Here is a 10951-nt window from a genome sequence, read left to right as displayed (position 1 = left end):
CTGGTCCCAACCTCATAGACACAAGAATGGACAAAGCTAGGATTAGGAGTGACCCTTGGCTTCAGTTTCCATCTCAAACTTCTACCCTCTAGACGTCTCTTTCGTCAGGCCCCCGGGTCAAACGCGGAGGTTGCTCTTCTTGCAAGGCCTGGGGTCACACACACCCCACTCCCTTCCCGGCCCAGCCACGACCCATCTGAGCTCTCCTAATACCGACTTTCTCAGGCTCAATCCCGGCCAGTTGACCACTGCTGATGGCGGAGAAACGCAGAGGTGGGGGTGGCCTCGCCGCTGGGCTCGCAGCACCAGGGATGGTTTGGGGGGTGGCGGGGTCAAGGACGTGGGGCAAGTTGGCGTCGCGGAGCCAGCAAAGGGAAGCGCTAGGAGGGCGCGACATCATCTGTTCAATCAACAGCCTCCCCGTAGGCTTCAGGGAACGCAAAAATCTTCCCTTTTCCCCTCAAAGTGGGTGGTTTACTGATTGTACTGCTCTTATCCCAAATGAGATGCAGCGGCTTTTAGCCAAATTTGGGTGGGCAGGCTCTGGATATTAAATCCAGCCCTTGACTTTTTTTTTTTTTTGGTAACGCGAAGGCTAAAAGTCGCTGTCCCCTCTCTCGCCGCAGTACCTCCCGGTTCCCGTCGCTGCTTTGGGCGACTCGGGCGCACCGCGAAGGGAAGACCCTCCGGCCGGGTTTTGGGGGGCTCCTCCGAGGGAGTCTGCGTGCGGTAGGGTCTGGAGCTTTCCGCGAGCCCGCCCGGGAAAGATACGGGAACTGGAGGAGTTCCCGACCCGCTACCCTTTCCGGCTGATTTTCTGCGCACATCGCCACGGTTCGCGGCCAGCTACCTGCGCGGTTCCATTTAAGAAAGGTTAGTTTGCGGATCGCTGCTAGTTAGATCAATAGAGCGCGCCGGCAGAAAGAAAAGTTCCGAAGTAGGAAAGGTATGTCGCTTTTTAAAGATTTTTTTTAAATGCAGCCACATTTGTCTTTATTAAAACACACAGACGCAATTTAATGTATGTATTAAAAACACAAGTACTTCTGACTTGATTGCAAAGGAGCTGTTTCTGGTGATGATGGAAATATTCTCTCTTGTTTGGGGATGGTGATAATCCATAAACTGAGTTGTCAAAACTCGTAGAAACTCTGCACTGAAGCTCTGTGCATTGTATCGTATATAAATTGTACATCCCTTAAAACATCAGAACGTAATCCTGTAGGCATAGAAATTACTACGTGTCATTGCGTAATTGCATATCTGAATGCCATTGAACGCAGCTGTACTTGAGTATTTTTAGCAACTAAGCGCAATTCTGTTGGATTATTTATCTTTGCAAGCTCCGCGAAGACGGGAAAGGGAGGACAAACGGCGGCTGACATCACGGGGGGCGGGTCGAAAGCCCTAAGAAAAGCCTTAGGACCGGAGCAGCCGCGCCGCCACAGCCTCACCATGAACAGCCACAACCGCTCCGAGCTCCACGTCCTCTGCAGCTCTGGCCAGCTGTTCCTGCAGCCCCTCTGGGACCGCCTGAGGACCTGGGACGCTCTCATTCAGTCGCCCTTCTTTCCTGTCGTCTTCTCCATCACCACCTACGTGGGCTTCTGCCTGCCCTTCGTGGTGCTGGACGTGCTGTGCCCCTGGGTGCCCACGCTGCGGCGCTACAAGATCCACCCGGACTTCTCGCCCTCTGCGCGGCAGCTGCTGCCCTGCCTGGGGCAGACGCTCTACCAGCACGTGGTGTTCGTGTTCCCCATGACGCTGCTGCACTGGGCTGTCAGCCCGGCTCTCCTGCCCGCCGAAGCCCCCGAACTGTTCCAGCTGGTGAGCCACGTGGCGCTCTGCCTGCTGCTCTTTGACACCGAGTTCTTCGTGTGGCATCTGCTGCATCACAAGGTGCCCTGGCTGTACCGGACCTTCCACAAGATGCACCATCAGAATTCGTCCCCGTTCGCGCTGTCCACGCAGTACATGAGCGTCGGGGAGCTCTTTTCCTTGGGTGTCTTTGACATGGTGAACGTCTTGCTGCTCCAGTGTCACCCTCTCACCTCCCTGACCTTCCACGTTGTCAACATCTGGCTGTCGGTGGAGGACCACTCCGGCTACGACTTCCCCTGGTCCACGCACAGACTGGTACCTTTCGGGTGGTTTGGGGGCGTGGCGCATCACGACCTGCATCACTCCCAGTTTAACTGCAACTTTGCGCCTTACTTCACACACTGGGACAAAATACTGGGAACTCTGAGGTCTGCTCACGCCAAGTAATGTGCACACACCCCTCCCGGCATAGTGCGTGCTGCGGTGAGGTGTGGGTGCACCTCAGACCTGGGACATTTCACACTTGAATCAGGAGAGACACGCTTGAGGTGGACTTGAGGTGGTTTTATTTTGTTGTTTCTTGTTCCCGTGGGTAACTTATTATCTGCTAGAAACTTACAGAGAATCTGATGTGTTTTTCACAATCTAATATGGTAATTTATTGTAATGTTTGTGTATCAACAGTTGTATTCTTGACGTGGAATTCTAACTCACTTCAATAGTCTTGATTTCTGGGTATAAAGTATCCAAAATCACTGGCATATGTAAATAATCTCTAAAAAGATTTGTTTGTAGAATGAGGAATTTTACTATGTTTGAAGGTGTCCTAGAATTAGGCTAAAAGAATATATTTTTGTGGAGCATCTGATCTCTGTAAAAGTGAAGCATGGTCCTGCTGGGCAGTGACTCAGATTATTGTACTTTAAAAAAATATTTTTGTAGACTTGTATATTTATATTGAAATAAATGTTATTTGTGCTTGAAAAAGAGTAAAGCACCTAACTTCAACAAGTGCTGGCTTCTGTCCTTTTCACTAGTAGTTTGGCTGATAAAAACTGGAATGGAAGAGAGCAGTGGGATGGTAGAGGCTCACGAGTCTGCATCAGCCCAGCTGTGGAAAGACAGGGATCTGGTGATGGAACTTGAAGGAAAGATGGCCGTAGGAGAAGGGAGCTGTGTGTTGGTCTTGGTCTAGAGATTTCACAGAGGGGAAAACACCATTGTTGTGGGTGTGTTTCAGCTGATTTCTGCATAACAGGGAACTAATGAGACTTACTCTCTAAAATTTTACAGAGAGTAAATTTTAAAAGTTTTTGCTCTCTGTAAAATTTTACAGCGAGATTAACAGTGGGGTCACCATTTCATTATTTGGGGAGAAGGGCTGTCTTGGGGGATGAATAGAATTAGTGAAGTCCTTTGCTTTGCAAAACTGTTAAGTGTCTGCTTTAAAGGGGCTCCAGGTGGTGCAGTGGTAAAAAAAAAAAATCCTCTTGCCAAGGCAGGACTTGCAGGTTCTATCCCTGGGTAAGGAAGATGGCTTCGAGTAGGAAATGGGAAGCCACTCCAGTATTCTTGCCTGGAAAATTTCATGGACAGAGGAGACTGGCGGGCTGCAGTCCATGGGATCGCAAAGAGTCAGACACAACTGAGCTTGCATGCAGATAGGGAAGGGATTATGAATGAGCACCCCCCACCCCAACAACCTTTCATAAAGCTGTCTAATACAAATGACCATCACACAGGTTGTCTCTGCAATTTGAGATTTTTGTATGTTCACTTTTCTTTATGAAGCCATACATGCAAACTGCATACTCCTTTCTCAAAGAAAGAAAAAGTGAAATTTCGCCCTGGATCCCTAGTTTCTCACCTGCAAAGAAGATTGATTGTGGCCCAGATGTTTTCACAGATACAGTAATGTGCCTACAACTGACCACACACCAGTCACCTGTTCATATACCCCATCATACTGCTGCCTAATTGTTTTAATTTTATCTTTGGGACATAGTTTAGATAGAAAGGGTAAAGTTTTTAAAAAGAATCAAGATGATTTAAAAATCTGAAGGACAGCTGCTTTGCATGGAATTCTAGGCTCATTATATATGCACCAAACTGTCTTGTTTAAAGATGAAAAAATCCATCTGAAGACTTGATAGCCACACTCTGTATCGGTGCTCCAAACATTTGGCAAAATACAATCAGATTGCCTGGCTGCCTGGCTGATTTTCTCACATTCCCTTCCAATGCCTGTACCTTGTTGGCTTCTGCTGAAGTCACCTCCTTGATCATCTGCAGCAGGACCATGCTGGGACTTAAAGACTATATCAATGAATAAAAGTGAAATTCACAGAAGCAGGTAGTGAGGGGAAAATGCTGCACTGGAGTTAGTGTATTAATATCATGATCCACATGGTGAGTGGAAAAAGAAAAGGAGGATGAACAGACTGGTGTAGAATATATAGTATTAGTTGCTTTGAGCAGCTTTAAGCATCCAAAAACAGCCTGCAAATCTTAGATAATGACAGTTAATTAAAGCTTGCTTCCAGAGAAATTTTGAAATGGGTCATCCTGTCTCACTGTGTAAGGGAATTTCCCACTTAGGACAAATTGTACACATGGAAATTACTTAGGTTTAGAAACACTTTCCCAGAGTTGGATGTCTTACCAGTTTTTAATACCTCTGAAAGTGGAATGGGGAAGTGGAGAGAATGAGCAATTTCTCAGTTTTGAGAGAATAATAATAATAATGAAATAGTGCACATTTGCTTGAACTTTCTCACATCTTTTCACTTGCTCCTCACAACTGCACTCTAAGGGATGTAGAATAATTTATTATTATTTTTCCATGTTATGAATGGAAAATTGGTACCTGCACCAGTTAAGTGACTTGCTCTAGATTATAAAATATTTGGAGTTAGAGGCAGTTCTTGAACCTAGGTCTCATAGTGTGTACTGTAACTGTCTGTGGATGATGCTTATGATAATATTCACAACTGGCAATTGAGCTGCAAACTCTGCAACACCAATAAATGGGCTCCTTCTGCTATTCCTCCTCCATCAAACACAGCTCCCCCCCACCCCACCCCCGCCCCAAATTCAAAGCCTCTGCTTGGCAGGGGAGAAAGCCAGGTCAGTCTTAGCAGGACTTGGGAAAGCATGAAGCATGTCAAAGGCTCTATTTTCTGTATTTCTCATTGTACATCAGATTGCCTGGGAGAGGGAAGGGGACTTAATTTGGGACTTAACTAGCTAAGCAACTCTGGACAAGTTACTTAACCTCTCTGTGCTTGGCTTCTTCATCTGTAAAATGTAGATAATTATAGAACCTACCTCCCAGACCTGTTGTGAGAGATTTTGGGCTTCTATATGTGAGTGCTATGAGGGTTAGAGGTCTTGACTGTATTTGTGTTTGCTGCAAATGAAGCTTTACAATGTGAGCCCCGGGACAGCACCAGAATCATAACCTTCTGTCCACACACATGTTTGACCTTTTGCATTTACAGAGAACCAAAACAAAAAAGCCAAGTTTTTGATCCTGCTTTTATCAAAGCTGCTTCTCTCATCATCCTTTCAAAGCCCAAGTGTTGGAAAGAGACACAAGTCTGTGTTTGTCTGATTCTGTTTCCTCATCACTGAGTCATCCCCCCACCTCTTCCTGAGGCTTTCACTCCCTATTTCCCACCCCTTGGTTTTCCACCTCCCCGGCTTTGTTTTAAAGGTATTTGTGTCTGCTTACCAACCTTCAGAATATGGTTCTTGCTTGGGTTTAGTGAACTTTCTCTAAGCTGTTTTCCTTCTTAATTCTCCAGCTCTTTCTTCTTCCTTCACTCTCCTCACTCTCCTTGGCAGACAGGCAGCCTCAAGCTTCTCCTCGTTTTACTGAAAAGCATCTATGTTGCCTGCACTGGCCATCCTTCCTGCCCTTCTGCTCTACCCTCTAAATCTCCACTCGCATTGCGTTCTAGTGAACACACAGGCACCCAAACATGCACAGGCCATGTGAGTGTGCTTGTATGCACCTCATACGTGTACACACTGTACATGTACCTACCACACACAGACTATATGTCCACATACCGTCATACAGACACAGACATGTATTTGCCCACTGTATATGTGTACATGAGCACACACAATATATGCATAAACACTTTATGTGTACAACACACTTTATAACCCTATACGTGCATATCTTGTTGTTGTTTAGTCACCAAGTCATTTCCAACTCTTTTGCAACCCCCATGGGCTGTAACCCACCAGGCTCCTCTGTCTGTGGGATTCTCCAGGCAAGAATATTGGAATGGGTTGCTGTTTCCTTCTCTAGGAGATCTTCCTGACCCAGGGATTGAACTTGTGTCTCCTGCATTAGCAGGTGGATCCCTTACCACTGAGCCACCAGGGAAGCTCATACACATGTATATGTACCCATAATATGAATATATATGTATGTACAAATGTGACATATATATGTGTATGCATGTATTATATATATATACACATAAAGAGAGATACTGTATATGTACATCCACCATATATATACACACACACATACACACACACACATATATGTATATGTGTGTGTATATATATATACTCCTTCTCTAAGTACACACACATACTATCATTTCTGTCCTGTTTATCAGTTATCTGTGCCCTTAGTACTATGTCTCATTCTTGATAAATATTGGTTCAGTGTTGCTTGAATCCTGGAAGCAGTGAAAACACAGATTTGCCATTAATCATGTTTTTCTTCATTCATTCTCTCCTCCATCAATTTCCGCTTCCTGACTAAGGCCACACTCACAACCCATGTTCTAGAGAAGGTCACAGTATATTAGGAAAGAGAATCAGGCAAGCAAGTGCATCTAATCTAATGTAGTTTGTGCTATAATGCAGGGATGGTGTTAAGAGATTTGTACGGGAGCCCGAAGAAAGACTGGTCATTTGAACACTAGAAATCATGAAGGATTTGTGTGCATTCACTGGATGGGATAAAGGATATACCTGGAAGAAGAAACAGCACTGTAAATCAGAGAGAGATGAGATAACAGAAACAGATAATCAGAGCTCTGAGCACTGGGTGAACAAGGAAGGAGCATCAAGGCATATTGTCTTGCTGCTTGACAAGCCGTTGAAGCTGCCTAGAACTGCTTGCTCATTTGCCCTTGTCACAGGGACTTGGGAAATTGTATGGAAAATTGATTTGAAAAGAAAGTTAGGCTTTGCTATTGCTTGTTGGTTTATGATGAGTTCTGGATGAATTGAAAACTGCACTTGGAAATGATATGCTAGGCAATGGTTGGTGAGTGGGATATGAGTGAGAGTTGCACAGATCTTAAGCAAAGGGGTGATATAATCACATCTAGTGGAAGAAAGTAACTGGCAGCAGAGAATGGTAGTGGTGATTCTAGCTAGGACCGTTGCAGGTTCTGCCTGGATTCCAATACTTCCTCCACTGTTTTTGAACTTGTGTGTTTGAACAGATTACTTCATTTAAGGCTCAGTTTCCTCGTCTGGAAAAAGAAGGTATAGTGAGGAATAAGGAAGATGCTTAGAGAATTTAGTACTCTGCTCCACCTAGAGCAAACTGTAAATAGTAGCTCCTTCGTTAGAAATTGTTACAGAAGGGTTAGGATTTCAGGTGAGAGGTGATAATTGTGTTGCAAAACAAGTTGAGAGAGGTGGAGAGGAAGACATGGATTTCTCTCTTAACATAAAAGATGCTCATTGCGTCCCTCGTGACTCAGTGGTAAAGAATCCACCTGCCAATGCAGGAGACACAGGTTTGATCCCTGAGTTGGGAAGATCCCCTAGAGAAGTAAATGGCTACCCACTCCAGTCTTCTTGCCTGGGAAATCCCATGGACAGATGAGTCTGGCCAGCTACCATCCATGGGGTCTCAAAAGAGTCAGACATGACTTAGTAACGAAACAATAACAATACATGCTCATAGAAAAATGTCAAACCTAGAGTACGGTGTAAGGTAAAAAGTAACATCCATCTCCATTTAATGAACTTACTTCCACCCCAGATATAATCACAGTTAACCCTTTTTTGGATACCAATCCCAAAGTCAGTCACTGAGTATCTTTTTCTCTCTCTCCCTATCAGCTGGGATGCATTCAATGGTTTGCATTAAATCAATGCATAAAAGGAAATTGTGAACAGAAATTCTTTGGACAAAGGCCCAAGAGCATTTCCTTTCTTTAAACATCTTTTGCTTATTTCTTTTTTCTGTTCCTTTTGATCATTACACAAAACAAGAAGAGAAACTCGAGTTGTCTCTCATCCACAGGTCGCATGGGTGTCACTGAACTGTCCGGCCCAGAGGAAAAGCAAAGTTTTCCTCGCTTCCCCTTCTCATGCCTGTGGCACTTCTTTGGCACCTCTCACAGTGAGGTTGCTGAGTCTGACATGATTTAGAGGCTGAAAAGCAACAACGGTGGCTTTACCCTCTGCCTTCTAGCAAAGCAATTGCCTTCTCTCCCAGGGGAAAAAGGTTTCTGAAAGAAGAGGTCCTGTCTTACAGATCTTTGATCCCTTCAAGGATCTTACACTTGAAATAAGGTCAATAAATGTCTCTGGCGTGGAGGTTCAAGGGCTTGGAGTCTGAAATACCTGGGGTTGAGCTGCCTGATTTTTCTGCTTTGGGAGAACTCATTGGATCACTCTGAGCACGAGTTTTTCTCTCTCTGCTTCTCTGCGAATTGGGTGGAGTTTGGGGTAATAACTGACCTTGCCTACTTCCTCAGGCTGCTGTGATTCTCCAATGAGATAGAACAAGTTGCTGAGTGGCTATGGGATGATGTGGACCTTCCGCATCTATGGAGGCATGAAGGCTATACGGTTGCCATCTCCTTCCATTTCTGCCATGACCACACTCCTCCATGGGTGGAGGGCTTCTTCCATCAAGCTCCTGCCTCTAGGGCTCCAGACTTCCCTTTACTTGTATTCCTCTCCTCTGCACGCCCTGGCTCTTGCTGCCCTACTGAATGAATCTCAGGAGACATAGGAGGAGCAGGAAGCCTCAGAGAGACCAGAAGTAGAAGAAACTGGCCCCAGGGTAACACAGTTTGTAAAATTAGCCAGTGATAATGTTTGTCCCACAGTCAGAAGTAGTGACTGAGACACGCCAGGAGAGGGCTCTTCTTTCTGTGCTAAGGACAGGCTCCAAGCCAGGAGATGCAGCCTGCTGGATAAGTAGAAAAGGCTTTTAAAAGAAGAAGCCTCTTGGAATTGGACAGTAACTGCAAAGAAGTCACCCTCCACTCAGCAGTTTGAATTCCCTGTTAGGATGCAAAAAGGAAGAGTGGCCCATGCTTGGCAGTGGGTTCGATCTGTCTGAGATCAAAGGATCTCACCAAGGGAAGATAGCTCACGTGCTGACATTGTCAAGCTTGGAGAGTCTACAAATGCTTAGGCTGATACATCGCATTCCAGTTTCCCTATTTTATGAATACGGAAACTGAGGTTCAGAGATAGGAAGTGATGTTCCCGGGGTCACACAGCTGGGTTAAAATTCAAAGACCCATGCTCTCCTGCTTTTCCCTGCTGCTTCCCTCCCATCTTCTGGGTCCTGGAAACTATCTCTTGCTGAGTAGCAGAAGTGCAGTTACGGGACACTGCTTAGAAATTGTTGCAATCTGTATTCTTCATTAATCATTTGCATAAATACAACATAAACAACTTTGCTGATTTGTGGGAACTTGAGTGAAGTGTTCATTTCAAATTTTGCTGAGATCTATTTTGCTTTCCTTCATGGGTAGCTGGTGTAAACTTTTATTCCTGTGAACTCTGAAAACCCTGTTTTAGAAAACATCTAAGAGCATCTGTGCAATGAAATACAACTCAACAATAAGCAAAAATGAACTATTGATGCATACAAAAACAAAGATGAATCTTAAAATAATTATGCTGAGTAAAGGAAGCCAGACCAAAAAAGTGTATACTATACGATTCCATATATATTCCTGGGCTTCCCAGTTGGCATTAGTGGTAAAAAAAAAAAAAAAAAAAAAAACCTGCCTGCCAATGCAGGAGATGTGGGGTTTGATCTCCAGGTTGGGATGATCCCCTGGAGGAGGAAATGGCAACCCACTCCAGTATTCTTGCCTGGAAAGTTCCAGAGACAGAGGAGACTGGCAGGCTACAGTCCATAGGATCACACAGAGTCGGACATGACTAAAGCAACTTAGCACGTAGCATATGGTTCCATGTATATAAAATTCCAGAAAATGTAAATGAACTCATAGGACAGAAATTTGTATGACTGTAGTAGTTTGAGGGAAGGAGAGTGGCTGCAAAGATGGATGAAAGGGCATGAGAAAGTTTTAGAAATGATGACTGCTCAGTATCTTTGATTGTGGGTTTGATTTCATAGGTGTATACATAATCAAAATGTATTAAATCATGTACTTTAAATATGTGTAGTTTATTGTATATCAATTACAGTAGATGATAATGATGACAGTGATGATAAGTTAATCCAGGACCTTATATTTTAATTTTAGTTTCAAAGCTATTTTGCCATGAAAAAAATATGGCAGGAGACTTAATGATAACATCATAGCCAGAAATGCACACACATCAGCAGTCTAAGAACCGTCCTTTGCTTATCTGCATTCCTGACCTGTAAGAGTCAGCCTCAGGTGGAAAAAGACCTGTTTGAGATCCTGAAAAATCCAGATTGCTTTCTCTAAGCATCTCCCCAACATGCCCTTCTAACCTCTCCCCAGAGTTCAGGAGCAGCCATATTTGACTCTCTGATCCTCTGTTGTGGCCTCCGCTTTCTGGTCCTGGGTTGGAATCAGATCCACATAGGAATATTATTATTATTTCCCAAGAATTTAGGAACTAAGCAAGTCTGCTGTCCTGTGCCATGTGCATGGAAATGCAGAGAAAGATCATCGACAGAACAAAGGGAGGATGAGCAGATTTCCAAGGAGGACAGATGAGACACATACAGCCTGGGAAGGAGAGTAGGGGAGAGAGAGCAGTAAGGGCAATCGGTCATTTTGGTTTCTCCAAAATGGAGACTCCACAGTCTCCATTGCAGAACCTCTGGGGATTCTACAGGTTCCAGAAAGTAAGCCCTGCTGTACTTCCTGCCTGTTCCATGACTTTCCAATACTGC

At 44.7% G+C, this 10951-nt stretch overlaps 1 protein-coding gene across 2 annotated transcripts; it reads left to right on the top strand.

Annotated features, from left to right (window-relative positions):
* The first annotated feature begins 595 nt into the window (after positions 1-595).
* On the top strand, positions 596-2832 carry CH25H (cholesterol 25-hydroxylase). 2 transcript variants are annotated; one of them, XM_019953196.2, is made up of 2 exons: positions 596-873; positions 1344-2832. In XM_019953196.2, exon 2 carries the CDS (start codon positions 1456-1458, stop codon positions 2266-2268), a length of 813 nt encoding a protein of 270 aa, XP_019808755.2. In that variant the 5' UTR covers positions 596-873; positions 1344-1455; the 3' UTR covers positions 2269-2832. The 2 variants fall into 2 exon arrangements, with proteins under 2 accessions (XP_019808755.2, XP_019808754.2); XM_019953195.2 differs by having other exon boundaries at positions 596-946.
* The last annotated feature ends 8119 nt before the right edge of the window (positions 2833-10951 follow it).

This window comes from Bos indicus, chromosome 26 (assembly GCF_029378745.1).
Source record: "Bos indicus isolate NIAB-ARS_2022 breed Sahiwal x Tharparkar chromosome 26, NIAB-ARS_B.indTharparkar_mat_pri_1.0, whole genome shotgun sequence".
Lineage (NCBI taxonomy): Eukaryota > Metazoa > Chordata > Mammalia > Artiodactyla > Bovidae > Bos > Bos indicus.
Note: the sequence above shows the minus strand (reverse complement) of the source record. Positions and strands in the feature narration are given on the sequence as shown.

Excerpts from the sequence above, each read along its gene's own strand:
- CH25H (XM_019953196.2), top strand. The coding sequence starts at position 1,456 with ATGAACAGCCACAACCGCTCCGAGCTCCACGTCCTCTGCAGCTCTGGC.